The sequence below is a fragment of the Spinacia oleracea genome, chromosome 2, assembly GCF_020520425.1.
Source record: "Spinacia oleracea cultivar Varoflay chromosome 2, BTI_SOV_V1, whole genome shotgun sequence".
NCBI classification, from domain to species: domain Eukaryota; kingdom Viridiplantae; phylum Streptophyta; class Magnoliopsida; order Caryophyllales; family Amaranthaceae; genus Spinacia; species Spinacia oleracea.
The window spans coordinates 105,332,315-105,350,893 of record NC_079488.1 but is presented as its reverse complement, the minus strand read 5'-3'; the positions used below and the strand labels follow the sequence as shown (position 1 = coordinate 105,350,893).

At 35.5% G+C, this 18,579-nt stretch overlaps 1 protein-coding gene across 2 annotated transcripts; it reads left to right on the top strand.

Annotated features, from left to right (window-relative positions):
• Window positions 1-3,588: 3,588 nt before the first annotated feature.
• On the top strand, window positions 3,589-17,667 carry LOC110775314 (DNA ligase 1). 2 transcript variants are annotated; one of them, XM_021979924.2, is made up of 17 exons: window positions 3,590-4,643; window positions 4,978-5,094; window positions 5,383-5,484; window positions 5,561-5,671; window positions 8,246-8,476; window positions 8,616-8,710; window positions 9,242-9,329; window positions 9,893-10,024; window positions 12,719-12,831; window positions 13,402-13,503; window positions 15,415-15,476; window positions 15,848-15,919; window positions 16,028-16,101; window positions 16,215-16,271; window positions 16,668-16,745; window positions 16,923-17,000; window positions 17,115-17,667. In XM_021979924.2, the coding sequence occupies exons 1-17, from the start codon at window positions 3,687-3,689 to the stop codon at window positions 17,187-17,189; spliced, it is 2,544 nt and encodes an 847-aa protein (XP_021835616.1). In that variant the 5' UTR covers window positions 3,590-3,686; the 3' UTR covers window positions 17,190-17,667. The 2 variants fall into 2 exon arrangements, 1 of the variants encoding a protein (XP_021835616.1); XR_008928431.1 differs by lacking the exons at window positions 15,415-15,476; window positions 16,668-16,745; window positions 16,923-17,000; window positions 17,115-17,667 and having other exon boundaries at window positions 3,589-4,643.
• Window positions 17,668-18,579: the final 912 nt, after the last annotated feature.

The window sequence follows — 18,579 nt, the reverse complement described above, 5'->3', positions numbered from 1 at the left end:
AGATCAAAGAACTTTGCCTCACTCCTTTGCAGGCGTTAGAACGAGTCTTCGTTCCTCCGCCACGAAAGTTGGATGTTATATTTAATTTTAGGATTTGCTAAATTATTTCTATCCTATTCTTCTATGATCAAATTAGATCTTGTATTTTGATTTCCCACTCATTACCTTCAGTATGCATAAAGCTTCAATTGGTAATCTCGATGATTAAATTTAAGATTCAAATGATAATTTTCAATTGGATTTTCATGTATATCGATCACTTTCATGGGAAAATTAGGGGATAGTTAAATGACTCTCGCGTTTTCCTCTCTTGTTGATCACATTTAAGCTTCAATTGATGATTTTCAATTGGATTTTGATGTATGTCGTCGATCACTTTCAAGGAAAATTAGGAGATTGTTAAATGACGTTTGCGTTTTCCTAAAGACGCCCGCATTTATCACGAAGAATGACCATTTTGCCCTTAAAATACAAAACCTCCAAGGCTCCAACCCCCTCCCCGAGTTCGTGAATTAAAAAGAATAAATGATTAGAAAACATGAAAAAAATAAAAAGAAAAATCAACGGCATTTCGCGGTATTCCTGCCACCATCAATTAATCATCAGCAAAATAAAATTATAAAAATAATTAAAAATCACTTAGTGAATGATGGTGGAGTGTTTGCTTTCCTTCTTTGCCAATGTCATCGTCCATCAAAGAAACATGCCACCACCTCTTAAATAAGGTGATTTTTAGTTGAGCAAGTGTCGCATGTCATTCACGGACCAACGACAGTCGACATGACAATGTCGTGCGGCATTCGCATTTGTGGAGTCTTGAACTCCCTCTTTTCTTTATCAATTACTAGCTTGTAAAAGTTTCACCTTCATCACACTCTATCGGAGATGCCGATGTTGTGGCCACCAAAATGGTCTTTTTGTCTCCGTACAAATGACTAATCCGCTTCACCTCCAAGTCCATTGCATCATCTTTCAACCTTGCTGGCATGATTTCTGACCCATTGGAACCCCAAGGACACATCTGATCTTGTTTGGACCCAATGGATACCTAATACCATCGCCACAATACATGATACCCTCATCTACTCTAGTCATCAATCAGTATTAAAATTGTCGCGGTATGTAGGTCAACTGTAAATCCAACTGTCCCCAAACCCCATGCTTTTCACTTCCTCTTTCCTAGATTCATCAAATGCCTTTATCAACAGGGAAAATGCTTGAACTCGACATATCACATTCGATTGCTATTATAAAAGTCAACCCACCATAGGTATTAGATCAACAAATGCTTATCAATGAACAAGCTTAGATACATATCTAAACCATTACCTTCCTTTTGTTCAAAAATTGCGTCTTAACCTTCTGTCCTGCACTAAGGATTTCACTCTCCACCTTTTTCCTCTGCATACATTCTCATTTCCCCCCTTTCTGTGCCTTTTACTCTTTCCTCTCATCCTTCTAAGCAATTATTTAAGCTCTTGTCCAACCGATGAACTATCATTGTCTTCTTGAGATGAGCAGCTGTATGACTCCTTTTCTGGACTGTCACTTACCTCCACAACCCTCTTTTTCTTCTTCATACCAACTTTCTCCTCAGTAGCGCCCAATGCATACCCCACAGAACTCTGAAAGAACAACGTAACAACAAACAACATTACACACTATATGCATTATCAAAGAAAAATTCAACTCACCCCTAATTGTCAAATCTAATTGTGATCCTAACCCTCCATTTCTTCTTGCTTCCCACCTTCACAGGTGGATTGAATGTCCTCTTCCTATACCTCATCTCAAGAAAAAACTAGCACCAATAAATTCAAGACAAAACCTTATAATTAAAACAAAAATTCAACAATCTTTTATTCAATTCTAGTTCATTCTTTAAATCCGGAAACATGCAAAGTAAGTTAATTCCACCATTAATTCTTAATTACCTGCATAAATTCATATGCAAAGTTACTTCCACCATTAATTCTTAATTAATACCTAAAATTCATATGCAAAGTTACTTCCACCATTACTCCATAATCAACTCACGACATTCACATGCAAAGTTACTTCCACCATTAATCCTTAATTGTAATCCTTAAATTCCTCAATTTTAGGGTTCATATTTTAAAAATCGACTATAAATTTTAACATTGACAATTTAACACCCAATTAGTGACATTATAACACCCAATTTAACACCAAAAACTCATAATTTATCTAATTTTACAAGTTTCAAAACACATGCAAACTCGTAATTTAGACTCGTAAACACTTTTATACCAAAATAAACATAAATTCAACAAAATTAATTACATTATACCAAAATCAACATAATTAATTAAATTAGAAATCTTTTTGATGAATTGCAGGACAATAAATGTAGAACGATGAGAGAGAAAGAGGAGAACGAAGGAGGAGAGAGAAGTAGATATGCAAAGTAATGAAATAGGGGAGAATAAATTAAAGTAAACCAAATTTCAAAATCAAAACGAGATAACGAAGGAGGAGAGAGAAGTAGATATGCAAAGTAATGAAATAGGAGTAATGAAATAGGAGAGAGAAGAAACTAAAGAAGTAAACCAAATTTCAAAATCAAAACGAGATAACGAAGTGAATAAGTTAAGAAGTCAACCCCATTTATTTTTCTCATAATCCACGGAATGTGACCTAATTAACATTACTAACAACGCCCGAAATGACGATTTTGTCCCCGCTGTAGAAATCTACGCCTATAGCGACAATTTGCCTGTCGTGACTAATGGGCCTCGTGGCATATTGGCATCTATCTATTACTATATACTAAAAGAGACACCAGGAATGACACGTGTCAATTCATGGTGCGATTTTTTCCCGTCAAAAACCACTTTCCCAAAAAAAGTGTATCTGTTTTATTTTATTTTCATTCTCTACCTTTTTTTATAAATTATTTATGTATGGAAACAATTTTAGTTTATAAATTATGGCAATAATAGATACGACTTAATAATAATTATTTAAGTTGGTAATATTTTAGTCAAATCGCTATATTAATAATGAAAAACATATCTACTCAACATTTTAGTCAAATTATCGTATTAGCATTTTAAATATGCATATTAGATGAATAAATTTAAACGAGTATGTTAAAAATGGTATAACTATACAGTAGTTTGAGAGATATTCAGTTAAATACTTTGTGAAAAAAATATCAAAATCCGTGCGTGCACGGGATCTAATCTAGTTACAAGAATACAAGCTACAACATAAATGAACTAATAACTAGTGTTTAGGCCCGGGCGACGCCCCAGATTACTACATTAGTAACATATATACGGAGTATTATTATTATTTGAAAATGTTACTCCATATTAATCAATTATTTTTTTTATTACATTTATTAGTATTTTTTTTTTGCAATGATAACATATACGAAGTAACATGTTATAGCTTAGTGGTAAACACTTCATTAAATAAACGTAAGATTGGGAGTTCAGGCCTTTAAACATGCTCCATTTCTATATTATTAATAAATGAAATTTACATTAAATGAAATACCCATGTAATTTTATTTTATTTTACATAAAATGGTATAAAAATCCAAAGTTGGGAAGAATTTGGCAGAACGGACGACGGAGGTAGGGAGACAGAGAAATTCATTACATACTACAGTGTTTTGGTCTGTGGACGAACATTTCATACATTCATGCGCCATACACATGCTCATAGCTCTACGCCATAGTTCCCGCCATTTTCCCCCAACTTCACCACCAAAATTTGTGCGACTCTGTGGTGGCATGTTCACCATTTCTTCTTCCTCTTTCTCTTGCTTCCTCAATCTTCTGTCACTCAACGCCACTGCCAGATTCTCCTCTTCTTTCTCTCTCCTCCCATACAATTCCCATTTCCCTGCAAATTTAAAGCTTCGAGCCATGTCTTCTCTACCTTCCGCTTTTGACAAACTAATGTCCGGCGCTCGTCAAAATGCCACTGCCAAGAAGAAATCCCAAACCCCCAGCAAAAGCAACGCCAATTCTTCGTCTTCACCAAGAAAACGAAAAACCTTAAACCCATCTCCCCCAATTTCGGAAAACCCTAAACCCACCTCGATTTCTGTCGAGAAACCCTTAGAAGCTGATTCGGGTGTAGAATCAGATACCCAGAAGAGTGAATTGAAAAGCCATGTTACCAAGAAAGCTAAGGAAGATCCTAACCCCGCTTCGGTTTCTGTGGAGAAACCCTTAAAATCTGATTCGGGGATAGAATTAGATACCAAAAAGAGTGAATTGAAAAACCCTTTTGCTAAGAAATCTAAGGTGGATGTTAATGTGGATAAATTTGTTGCCAATTTGAAGGAAAAACCGGCAAGTTTTAAACCTAATTCGGCGGCGTGGTGGGAGGATGGTGATAAGGTTCCATTTCTCTTTCTTGCCAGGGCGTTTGATTTGATTAAAGGAGAATCGGGTAGGATTGTGATTACTAATATTACTTGTAATGTGCTGAGGACTGTGATGGCGACGACTCCTGATGATCTTTTGGAGGTTGTTTATTTGTTGGCCAACAAGATTGCACCTGCCCATCAAGGGTTGGAACTCGGACTTGGTGATGCTTCGCTTATTAAGGCGCTTGCCGAGTCGTGTGGAGCCTCTGAAGCAGTTGTTAAGACTTCATATCGGGTAATGGCATTTGATTATCTGTTGGTTTATACATGTAATTCAATTAGCATTTGTTGTTTCATGTATTTATGTATGTTGACTTGCAATGTATGGATGTTTGATAATGTTGACTTGCAATGTATGGATGCAATGTATGGTGTTGTATGTATGTAGACTTGCAATGTATGAATGTGTGTTAGTTTGATTAAAAAGACTAGGTTTTTTCGACCAACATTTAACATTGCATGCATGAAAAATGTATGGTAAAGTTCTCTTAAGATGTTTTAGATTGTAAAATTGGCGGTTCTTGGTTGTTAAAACATCTGACTGTACTTGTTATCTGTTGCATTAACAGGATTTAGGTGATCTTGGTGATGTCGCCAAAGTACTCCGTTCTAAGCAAAGTATGATGTTTCAACCTCCACCGCTGACTATTGCTAAAGTTTTCAATACATTCCAACTCATTGCTCAGGTGTAGTGTTCAATCCTTATGTTTTAGCTACATTTTATATGCTCTTTTTCTTGGCATAATAGGTTGAGAGGGAATATGAACTTTCAATAGTTTTTCCATTGTCTAATTTCCTCAATTTTCTTCCTTGCTGTTCTGACTTTCGACATTGTTCACGAAAAAATGGTTAAACCAAGTCAAAGAAATTGATTAGAAGTTTAGAATTAAAGTGGATATGTATTTGTTCATTGATGATGTTTCCCTCTCACCTTTACTGTCATCTTATGTTGCTTTTGTTTGTCGTTTTTTCAGGCATCTGGAAAGGATAGTCAAGAAAGGAAAAAAAATTACATCATGTCACTTATTGTGGCTGCCAAAGATTGTGAACCTGTATATTTGATGCGGCTACTTCAGGTTTGGTTTGGATACAAGCGAATTTTGTTTTTATAATATTTTGTTTCCTTTTTACATCATTATGTTTATTTTACAGGCAAAATTGCGGATTAGTTTGGCAGAGAAAACTCTCCTTACTGCTCTGGGACAAGCTGCTGTGTATTCTGAAGAGCAGTCAAAGCCCCCTTCTGATATTCAACTAGAGGAGGTAAGTGTTGTCTGGATGATATCTTATATCAGCACTTCGTATGGTAGATCGGCATCAAGATTGTCCTCCTATTTTGTTGATTATTGTTGTGCTGTTGTATTCTTTGTTTACCCTCTGAGACTACTGAGATGATTAGCTGCTATTATCTGTTTGGAAACAAGTTTTTTTTTTTTACTGATGTGTAGAAAATGTATGATGATCTGTTCATCTGTTGCTGCCGTCCGAAGGTCATGCTCCACATAGTAGCTGAAAACACTGCCGCTTAACTATTAATACGTATATATGTATGACTAGATCTTGGCATTGTTAAGAAAAAAATTCGTATCTTATACGTCAGAGAGGCTGAGAGTATTTCTCGAATTTTAAATTATTGTAATTGGACTTAGCTTGACCGCTTTGTCTTTGTCTTTGTCATATAGATTTTATTTCTTATTATATTCTGTCTCCAATTTCACTCTGCTAATAAGGTCAATTATTAGGAGAGTAGGAGCTTCAGTTACAAGTCTAATAACTGCCCAAGAGAGAGATTTAATAAGTGCAGAGAACAAACATGGAAATTTGAATACTTCTGGTAAGCTTTCCAAGAGTATATTTATCGCGTTCAAGAGCTTCCATGGCATGATTTTGATAGGGGATGAAGGTTTCCCTACTGGCTGGTAGTTGAACTTTAACCTGTATGGGAAAATTACTGATACTTATATTAATAACTGAGTTCTGGTGCACTTCTTAAAGCTTTTAAAGTTTGACCAAGGAATAGTCAATATTGAAGGCTTCACTGTTGATTTAAGGCTTCATTATTAGCTCACGAGGCTTCAATAAAAAGTTTGTGATAAGTAGTGGCTGAGATCAAGCTTCTCCAGTCAAAGGATTCTTTTCCATAGCTCATCATCAGTTATGGATTCTTTTAGCTCATCTAAAAGTAAAATATTTGCAAGTCCTGTGGTTAGAAGATTATTAAACTTGTGAGCTTACAGTTTTGCACGCATCTAGAAAAGTTTGTCTCCTTTCGATTTATCTTCACAGCCTTCTTAATTTTGGATCAAGGACACTCTATTCTCATTTCCCAAAAAGAAACTTAAAGAAAAAGGAGGAGAAATATGTTAAACATCCTTTTATTTGGTTTGAAAATTTTCATAGGTTGCGAAAATTCAACTAGTAATCTTAAAACAACTATACTTTTAAGTTTTTAATTTACTAATTAGGTTCTAGTTGTAGACTAAGTGAGACTTTTATGAGGTAGAAATTATTGAAATTGGAGAAGGCTTGGGACGTTGTTTATGGATTCATAAATGCCTGCCAGAAACTCTGGATACCAAAGTTATTTTATTTCAATTTAAAAAGGATAGTGTTGAAATTAGTTTCTTCTGCTTATCAAACATAACTACACAAGAGTTTGTTTTTAGGGCTGTCCCCTTTGTCTGGATTTTGATGTCATTTTGACCTTTTTGTGATATTTGAAGACGCTTTTAATCATTTATAACTTATTAAATTTGTAAAAGTGATGTTGTTAAAACTTCTTTTTTGTTTAGTGTAAATGTAGAATTTGATTTTGTAAAAGCTACATGCTTTTTGCTTTTTCAAATAGCATAATCAAATCTAGAGGGATGGAGCGTAAACGAAAAATACAGTGGTAACAACTCAACGTTGAGAGTTTGAGACTATTGTGCCATTTTTCCAGTATGTGTAGTTCTAGAGAGATTCTTTTGATAAGTTTCATATTTTCTGTCACATTAAATGGGTTTCTACTCCCTCGTTATTTTCCCCTTTTCATGAATTTGTGATTTTCTTGAAGTTCATATTCACAGTTTACATTTCAATTGGCATCATATCCATTATAAAAATTGAGCAAAGCTAACCTGTTTTCCCTTAATCTTTGTCTTGATCTCTGTTCTATTGAGAATTTTGTAACAACTCAACGTTGAGAGTTTGAGACTATTGTGCCATTTTTCCAGTATGTGTAGTTCTAGAGAGATTCTTTTGATAAGTTTCATATTTTCTGTTGCATTAAATGGGTTTTCTACTCCCTCGTTATTTTCCCCTTTTCATGAATTTGTGATTTTCTTGAAGTTCATCTTTACAGTTTACATTTCAATTGGCATCATATCCATTATAAAAATTTAGCATAGCTAACCTGTTTTCCCTTAATCCTGTCTTGATCTCTGTTCTCTTGAGAAATTTGTCTAGACTGCTCAATTCACATTTGTGACATACCCTGGCGTGTTTGTTGATATGAGCAGTTATAGTTTTGAATATAGCTACATGATTTTCTTTTATAATACCTTAGGCCCCTTTCGGTATAGTTTTTTGTTTTTTTACAAAACTAAAAACCAAAATATGAAAACCACAAAAAGTAGTTTCCAGTTTTTTGTTGTCAGTTTTCAAAATCAACATGATTACTATATATTAATTTTTAGTTCATGATTCAATCTAAACCATATGACTTTCAAAACCAAAACTGGAAACTAGATTATGATTTTTTGCACAAGTCTCGTAGACTTTGTTTTTGCAACTTATTTATGTTACGTCTTGCGTGCTTTTCATCTATGCTCACGATTTCTAATTTGTCTGTATCAGGCTGGAAAGATTGTCAAAGAAGTATATTCTGTGGTTCCCGTTTATGATAAAATAGTCCCTGCCCTTCTCCATGATGGTGTGTGGAATCTGTCGAAGACCTGTAACTTTACACCAGGTGTTCCTATAGGGCCTATGTTAGCAAAACCAGCAACTGGAGTTTCAGAAATTATAGATAAGTTTCAAGATATGGTGTTTACCTGCGAGTACAAGTACGATGGAGAACGTGCTCAAGTAATTTCCGTGTACCTTTTTCTCATTTCCCTGATTATTTTAGGTATATTATGTTGTTGCCATCCTTTTCGGTGCCAAGGGTCTGAAAGGATTAGTTCTCTGCAGAGATGTTTTGTACTTATTTGCCTGTTGTATGCAGATCCATTTCATGGAAGATGGTTCTGTTGAGATATACAGCCGAAATGCTGAAAGGAACACGGGGAAGTTCCCTGATGTCGTTGCTGCACTTTCTAGGTACTTTTTGGCAAAGTATCTCTTTGTGATTGGCCCTGGTGTATGATTGCAATTATGTGGTTGTAGCATCATTTCATGACAAAAATCTTCTTGTGTTTTTTTTACTTCCATGATCTATTAGGAATTACCTGGTGTAGCTTCTTGGGCTTAGTTTGCTTTTTGCCTTTACTAGGAATTCCAAGTTGAATGAAGTATGAATGTACCATTGTTGAGGTTGCTCTGTTTACGTTACGATTGTAAGCTGCTGTTCCTTTTTCTGACGGCTTCATGGCAACGAATTCATTTTATTGACAATTATGGTTTTTCTTTTAAATGCTTTCTCATTTTATCAAGCCTCCCATAGTGATATGGAGTTCCCATAATGAATTACAGACATGTGATGTGCATTTTGTATATTATAACTTTTCTAGAGTTGCTTCAGTCTTTTTTTACATGTATAAAATGTTGGTTGTTAGTGTATTGATCCCAAACTGTGCCCTTTGTCTCTTAAATCATCCTTCAGTCACTGTGTACAATACCGTCCTGTTTCAGGTTCAAGAAGCCATCTGTAAATTCTTTCATTTTAGATTGTGAAATTGTTGCTTATGATCGTGAGAAGCAGAAGATTCTTCCTTTTCAGGTAGTTGATTTTTTGGATGAATTTTATGCATTTATTCTAGTATGGCACTATGGCAGCCTTCATCAGAAGATAAATTAATTACATGGGACTTAAAATAGCTTCTGTATTGCGGATCTCTACACTGACCATTGTTTATCATTCATTATTTACTACTCGGGCTCTCTTAACCTTAAAGCCTCCAACTGAATTCAGTTATGCCCTAGTAGTGTTTCACTACCTGATTTCTAATTTGCTACACAAGGCTAAAAATGAAAAAGCAGGTTGAATAATAACCTATGGAAAAACCTATATCTCCAGGGGACTTTTTCTTTTTTTCTCACCTTCATATCCAGTCCAAAGAAAACCTTATCTGGCCATTTCATCATATTTCCTAACTGACCAAGAATATACAATTACGAACAAACTACCTGCATATTTTAGCTCTGTGTACTCTGCCTCGTTTGTTATAATTGTTGATGATGCTTATGATTGCTATCATCAATCTTTTTGTGATTTGTCTCCCTCTGTTAAGTTGTTGGTTCTGTTTGATTTTTATTCTGATACAAAATACGTGGTGTTTTTAGATACTTAGCACCCGAGCTCGCAAAAATGTCAAAGAGAGTGACATAAAGGTTGATGTTTGTGTCTTTGCTTTCGACATATTGTATCTGAATGGAAAGCCACTTCTTCAGGAACAGCTTAATGTTCGTAGGAAGGTAATCTGATATGCTTCTTGTCTTCAGTACATTATTCCCTCTTCATCAGCTCTTTATTACTGTGTTGATGCTTTGTTTACATTGAATTACAAGGACTTTTATTAAATTATGTTATTATGTGTGGCAAGTTACTAAATATCTTTATGATAATCAAATTAGAAAATGTTTGCTTTATAAATTTTACAAATTTTCCGAAGAATTAAGATTATCTCCCTATTTACTTCTGTCCATAGAAAAAAAAAAGTCCCCCTGTTCAAAGGGATCAAACTTAGCGTATCTGAGTAACAACATTTGATTTTATAGGATTTTGAATAACCCATCATCAATTCACTAGCAATTACTCATTTTGTTCACCTTTTTCTTCAACGTTTCTCTTGAGGTGCCTGAAACTAAAATATTATAACTCAAAGACCAATCTTAGGAGCACCTCAAATAGAAGACAGACATTGAAAGTAGACATGTTCAATGGGCCGGGTTAGGGCCGGGTCGAGAATACACGGGCCAGACCGGGATTTGTCTAGATATTTGATGGGTCGGGCTAGGCCGGATTTAAACAGGCTGGTCTGGGCTTTATTTGGCCTATATGTTCTTCAAGTGACTTTACATATAAACGGGCTGAACAGGGCCTGACCGAAGTCAAAGTAAACATACCAAAGCAACCTAAAACAGAAACTTTTGTGTTAGATGGTAACGGTTACACCACCTTTTTTTGGTATTAACTAAACTAGTGTAAAACATAACTAAAAGTAATAAAATCATAACTAATTGAATCACAAAATAGTTAAGGTATAAAGACAAATAGTTAAATTTACGAGTCGAATAGTTATCATTTTTTAACAAACTTATTATTAACTAAAACTCATAAAGTCTTAACTAATTGATCTCATTGCTTAACTAATCAGTTTCATTGTTTAACTAATTGGTTCAGTGCTTAACTAATTGGTTCGGTTGCATAACTAATTGGTTTCGTTGCTTAACTAATTGAATTTCAGACTTAACTAATTGATTTCAGTGGTTAACTAATTAGTTAAAGTGCATAACTATTGATTCCAGAGCATAAAAGTGGTCTAACCGTTAGACCGTCTTTCCTAAAAGTTTGTAAATGTAAAGAGGCTTTGCTAAAATATGTATTGGCAGTAAAAAAAAACTAAAAAAATTAAAGAAAAGTTCAACACGCAATAACGTATTTAGTGATAATATATGATTATATGTGGCCCTTTCTTAACTTTCTTTCTTTCTTTTACCTTCCAAATACCAGGTTCGGTTTATGAAAATCTCCAACTTGTTAAAAGGTTCACCTCCCGTTGATTTAGGGGATGAACAAATTCAGAAATTTCTCTGTGGGCCCCCTTCAGGCAATCACATATGAAGCTAATGTCCGTCGAAACACAATGACAATCAAAATTACGAATATCTAGAGCTCATTAAACAAAATCAAACAATTCAACTGCTGGAGAGCTAATGCATTTGCATATCAGAGTTACAAAACATTCAAATTGATAAATTAGGGTTTAATTGGGGGAAATTGGAACCTATGTTACTTGGACTCGAGTACTAGTGTCGGACATGGGTACGTGTCCAAGTGTCCGACTCGGCTAAATTGTGAAAATTTTCAAGCATTTAAGTCGAAAATGAAGTGTCGGAGTGTCCGTATCCATGTCGAAGTGTCGAGGATCCGACACGGGTACTTGAAGTAAAATGAAGAGTCGGAGTAACATAGATTGGAACCATTAACTGGAAAAGCTCTTGAGGGCAAAGACAAGATAAGAATAGACGGCAAACATCTCGATCGAAATACTTGCGATTAACTTCTGTTACATCTTCATTTTGATTTGCTCCCATTCTGTTACATCTTCATCTAGAGAAAGAGTTGAGTTAGGTAGAAATATGACTGAGGTGAGGAGAGAGAGTGAAGAAACCTAACCCATTAAGCTCATACATATAACCCTGTAAGAGTACCGAGTCCAGCCCCTTAAGAACCCATTAAAAATAAACCCTTTAAGAGCCCGGTCCATTTATAAATTTAAGGGCTCAGCCCGTTTTTAAATGGGCTGGATACGGGCTTGTATTGGGCCTCCGGCCCATTGAACAGGTCTAATTGAAAGTATCAAACATGTCCATAAATGGACTCTTTGGCTTGTAGTTCTTGATATTCCTAAACACCCTCTTGGTGCAATCTAGCTAACAAGAAGCCCTCCTGTCTGCAACCTACGTGAATATTTGGATGTGCAAGACATACATGCCTTCAATTTCAAAAGGACTTCACTTGAAAAGGATGGTCAGGGAAAATCATGTAAGATAATGTCAGATCAGAAAATTCCCGTTACAATCTCTTAAAAGGCTCCCAAGAACGTTGACGTGTCAAACTGGATTTTCTCTTCTCATGGGGAAGTGTGTTCAGGTGGGAATTGGGGGATTCTGGAGGGGTGGGTCTCTAACCACTTTCCCGTGAGCACAAAACCACAAACATATTCCCAAGAGAAGTTTACGAATATTAAATGTATGAGTATCTGATCAGTAGAAATGTAAAATTTGCACAGGGTTTCATTATAGGAGTATTGGGAAAATATACTGAAATGACCTGTTTCTATTTTTGGTTGAGGAGTTACTAGTGAGTAATAATAATAATTGGTTTTTCTGTTCTGATGTATTCTTGTTCTGATCTTCCCTGGCCTGTTGTTTGGAATGCTGCAGCATCTTTACGATTCATTTGAAGAAGATTCTGGGTATTTTCAGTTTGCTACAATACTCACGTCTAATGATCTTGAAGAAATACAGAAGTTTCTTGATGCGGCTATCAATGCTAGGTAATCTCCTTCCTGCAACTTTTGTAAAGATGTTCTGTAGAAAAGAAAGACGAAATGCGGCTCTTAAATGTGAAGATTTCAGAGTCGATCTATGTGTTGGCTTCATTAAAATAGGCTTTATATACATACATATGCTGATATAGAGCTCTCTTTTGACGTTGGCCATGGCTCTTCCCGTAGAGGACTTTTCTTTTGCAGTCTATTCACAGTTGATAGTTAGCATTAGAGTAATGTTGTTATAGCTGTTTCTGCCTCTAAGCCCACTAGAGTTGGTCCATGGTATGATTTTCTTGTTGCTAACACGCCTTCCAAGTTCCAACTAACAAAGGCAAGCCACTCATCAATTGGGGATGCCTCCTAATGGAATATAATGGATATTCAGATGTTCTTTTTTTGTCATTTGTTCATGCTGCATTTGGTACTCAAGCTGTGTTTCTTATATTCAAACTTTTAAGTGAATATAGAAGTTTGATGCAGTTCTGGATTTTATTCGTATTTGTTCCTGGCCTACAGCAGTATGGATGATTTGTCTCTTCTTTTTAGTCTAACCTCTTTTCTTCTCTTTTGCAGTTGTGAAGGATTGATTATCAAAACGTTAGAAAAAGAGGCTACCTACGAGCCTTCAAAGCGATCTAATAACTGGCTTAAATTGAAAAAGGATTACATGGACAGGTACATGACATTTTGGGATCCAGTATCCATCCTCCATTCCACAATCTCATTGTCTTTCTTCCAGAATTACATATGGTTTTGGATGGTTTGCCACCTATTCATTTCTTTTACTAGAACTATTTCTGTTACAGTAGATATTTTTGTGGGTAAGTAAGCGTTAACATTAATGATCCAAAAAGCGTACACATCAAGGAGCCAGCTCTCCAATTACAAAACTAGAAGCAAATTTCTGAACAACACACTAAGCAAAACAAACCAGAAAGCAACACGAACATTGCAAATTACTTCTCAGGGAATTAAACCATTTACAATCTTCAGCTCTCCACTTTTAGATCAAGGTCTGCCTCTCCAGCACACATCAGTCTTCATCCTTTTAATGGTCAGATCAGGGACTGCATTCCACAAAGAGTGATCTTAGCTAAAGTAGATTTTAGTTGTGCTTATCAAGCCTGTTTAAGCTATACCCTAGAGCTAAAGTGGACCCTTTCAAAGAGGCAGTCTATCTCATTAAATGTGTTTGGTAAAATTGCTAAATTAATGTTCAGGTAGCTCTTAGAAATTTGCAGCAGGCTTCCCGTTTTCTTCTTCTATTCTTGGCCGAAATTTCAACAAATGACCTCCCCTTTTCCCTTTCCCCATATGTATTAAAAAAAATGGAACAAAGATGTAGGAGGTAGCGAGGTATTATTTTTGTGGAGTCCAGCAAATGAAAGAAGAAAGGAAAGGTTTCCTGGACCTGGGAGTGTTGCTGTTGAGGTTGTCTAGATGGATTTACAGTTTGCACTGGCAAATGGGATTTATGGGAAGGAAGTTATTTTATTTTGATTTTCCCTTTTACTTTCCCAAATTTTAAAATAAATAGATTAATAAAATCTATAAAAAAAAATATCAAATTAAAAACACTAATCTAAAAATTGTAAATTTCCCCTTAAATTAAAAAAATTAAATGCTTCTCTTCTCTTTGTCCCTGTTGAATTTCCTGTATCTCATGGGCACATGTTTTAGGAGGGATATTGTAGGGGGGTTTTGTTGTTTAAAGTTGAATAAATATAAGGCAGCGACTATGGTTTTCTATGGAAGGTGGAAAAAGTGGTGACCTAAATTGGGGGAGGGAGGTTAAGAAATGAAAACAAATATCTTATTTTGTGGACCCACCCAAAATGAGAAATGGGAAGTTTATTGAGGGTCAAACATTTTTGTAAGAAATGGGAAGTTTAATGGGGATGTGGGGAGTTCGGATATTAATGACTAGTGATCAAAATCTAAGGCCAATCACCTAATACTATCCTTGGTAATCAGAAAATCTAAGTTTCAATTTCTTTATTCTTGTTGCTTTGGTGTTTGAAGTTGCTCAAACTTTATGAGAGCCATGGATTTCAAAGGTTAATGGGAAGAAAAATTTAGATTATAGGAGAAGGTGTTGGAGTGTGCTCCATGTACAGAATAATGGAAGGATTTTGTCAATTGGTAGTGTTACCAAAACTAAGAAAGTTCATAACCGGTACTTTGTAAAAGAAAAAAAAAATTATATCAGGTAGTGCAAAACTGGCAGTTCCTCACAAATTTCCTAGATATACTAAATGCCTAATTTATCTATCTTATAATAATAATTAGAAAGTTATGTTTATAAAAAGAACATGTCCTTTTGTCATTTTACTCCGCGAACGCAACAATTAATTTTTCAAACACTTTTACTTTAATCAGCATAGGAGTTTTCAGCGTCTAGCTATCCACTTTTTAGTACTTCGCAAATAAAGCCTTAATGAAATGGAGAGTGTGTGATTTAGCTAGTGAATCTGCTTGCAGCTAAAGCTATTGACCCGCCCTCCCCTCTCTTCTTCTCTTACCACCTTTCTCTTTCTCCCCCCCCCCCCCCCCAGCAGTCTCCTTATAGTTGTTTTCATTCGGCAGCTTTGGGGACTCTCTGGATCTGGTGCCAATTGGAGCATTCAATGGTCATGGGAAACGAAAAGGTTGTGACTTCATTTACATTTTATTTACATGCTCTACTCATTGCCATATATGTTGAGATATCTCTGCCTTGTATGTTTTTTCCTTCCAGGATTTAGTTAACTATTTTCCCATTTTGCTGAACATCTATCCTATGTGTGAGTCTCAGCCAAATGAATCCACTAAGAACTCCTGTTTATTTAATTAATAGTCTATGTCAAGTATAAAAGAAGTAAACTAATTTTACATGCTTGTTTGTTGGTTTCTGCATGCTTTAACTTTTTAACTCTCATGTCTGGAGGAATTTATCTTGTAATGACTAATTTACATGGTTTTTGCATATTTGTTACTTCTTTAAAAATCCTTGCAAATCTTATATAAATTAAATTTACAGGTGTATATGGTGCTTTTCTCCTTGCTTGTTATGACAGTAACAATGAAGAGTTCCAGAGCATATGTAAAATCGGTAATGTGTTGATGTTCACTGGTCCCTACTCTTAGTGCCCTTTGTGTATCACATGCATGTTGTCTTCACTCTTCATGTTTGTGTATGCTGGACATTCTTCTGTCACAGGTACTGGTTTTTCTGATGCAGTGCTTGAAGAACGTTCTTCCAGTCTTCGAACTAAAGTGATTTCAGATCCAAAGGTACTCATTTCGTCCTTTTTCTCCCTACTATGTCCTTATCTTGGAATTTAATAGTCTGAGTTTCTTGGAACTTCACGTGTTAATTTTATGACTTTGATGTGTTCACTGTTCAGCCATACTTTCGATATGGAAATACCCTAAAACCAGATTGCTGGTTTGAGCCCTCTGAGGTAAGTTTCTAAACATTTGTCGTATCCATTATTAATTGAGCCTCCTTTATGTTTGCTAAGTATGTGTGCGCTCTCCAAATCTGTGAAGGATGCTCTTTGTAGACATGTGCTCCTTTAAGTCCTTTTGGTTTTGAATGTTGCTTTGGTCAGTTGTCTGAACATGGGATGTCATACTTTTTCTTTTCTCATTACTCTTTCAATTCATTTCCTCAACTGTAGTTCCGTTTAGCCAAATGCTATTTTTGTCTTCTATTAAAAGATTGAGTGCAATAATGTAAGAGATTAATTTCCTACATAAGAACTTATAGTCTGTGATAACCTCCCAATTCTTGATCCCACCAGACTAGCAGAGTCTCCCCTTTAGTTGTTAACGAAAGCATAGTTTGTTGTTCGCAGGTTTGGGAGGTCAAAGCAGCTGATTTAACTATTAGTCCTGTTCACCGTGCTGCAGTTGGTGAAGTAGATTCTAACAAGGTGTGTATGTACTTGCTTTCTATCCTTTTGGTCAAGAAGGTAAAATGCTTAGCATCACTTCCACTTGTTTTAGTTTCCTGGCCAGTCTATAAGCTCCAGTTTAACTATATACTCCAATACTGATTTCTACTACCACCTCTTGTTGTGTTGATACTCATCCTTGTTGTCTGTTATCAGGGAATTTCACTCCGGTTTCCGCGTTTGGTTCGTCTTAGAGAAGATAAAGCTCCAGAGGACGCAACATCATCTGTTCAGGTGAAGTAGTTGATCTTTATCGTTCATTTTTTTGTGTTCCTAGGATTTATTTGACGTGAGTTTAACACGTTTGGTAAGTGTTTGTACTGATGGTTATTTCTAAGTTTCTTTCAGGTTGCAGAAATGTACAGAGCTCAAGCAAACAATCCACACAAAAAAAAGCAAGATGATCTGGAAGATGACGACTGATCGATACTGTGTCTCTAATTCCTATACTGGGGCAAGTCTTCTGTTTGAAATTCTTGTTGGGAGTCAATACTGATAAACAGGCATATACTTGAGGCTCATTTGGATCAAGATAAGATGCTCAGACGCAGAAATCGCATCCACGGCATTTGATCAGAGTTTGACAGATATCTGGTAATTCGTTACCAAAACTATGGATCAAAAAATACAACCGGATTCTTAGACATTTCTAGTTTTAGCAGTCATGTAATGTATACTTTGGTATCACCAACAAGCCTTTCTGTTTTCAATGGCGTTCTTGGTTACCGCTGTCTGTACCTGTAATAGTGTAATCAAGTCTCGTTCGTCAATGAGTTGTAATTTACCAGCCACTTATGTTGAATATCATTGGCATGGTCCTGTATTTGATTCATTTTTAAACCTTTTTCGGTGCTTCTATTTTATCATGTAATGCTAATGTTAACTCATTTTCGGTGCTTCATTGGCAATTTGGCATGGGTTCCTGTATTCCACTTATGTTGAATATCATTGTCATTTATTAGCCACAATTATAAAGTTAAACAAAATCATGATTACAAGTTTCCACCTATATTGTAAATGTCTTATGACTTCCTATTGAGTAATTAATTATATACTTTATTATAAAATTTCATGATTAGAAGTTGTCACTTTTTTCTTACGGGTAATTGGTTGTATATATATATATACTCCCTCCGTCCCTTAATAATCGCACCGCTTACTGGATCTTAATCCCAATCCGTGGACTATGGACCATGGTGCACCATATTCTGTCTGCTATACTAATAAAAAATTGCGGGATTTACATTATACGCAACAGAAGCACCTGAAGTACTAAACAGGGGGAGGAGGAATTTCATCTGCCTGGAGCGAGCCACACCAAAAGAACACATGTGCATAAACAAAAGAACATGACACTACGACAAAAGAACATGCAATATAATGTTTTACTTTTTTGTTATAAAAAATCACAATTTATTAAAAATAATAAAAAATATATGTCGATGTTCTTTTTACTTAATCAGATATTCTTTTAATTATATACTAATGTTTTTAAGGTGCACCATACTCTATATGCACCATGGTCCACCTTCTAAATTGCGTCTTAATCCCGCATGGATCTATTTACCCAAAATTAGCTGTTACTTTGGGATTGTATACTGACTAAAGACTTTGAACTAGTATGGTGCTTTGAACTAGTATAATCGCTTCAGAATTTATTATTAGAGATTGCATGTGAGAAATAGCTGTGTCAAATGTTAATGGCAGGATCGCAACAAATTATTATAGTGATTAGTTTACACATTAGCCTTTCCAGGTGGAGACACCGTAGAGTAGCCAAAGAGGTGCCAGGTTTTTCTTCTTCCTCAGAAAG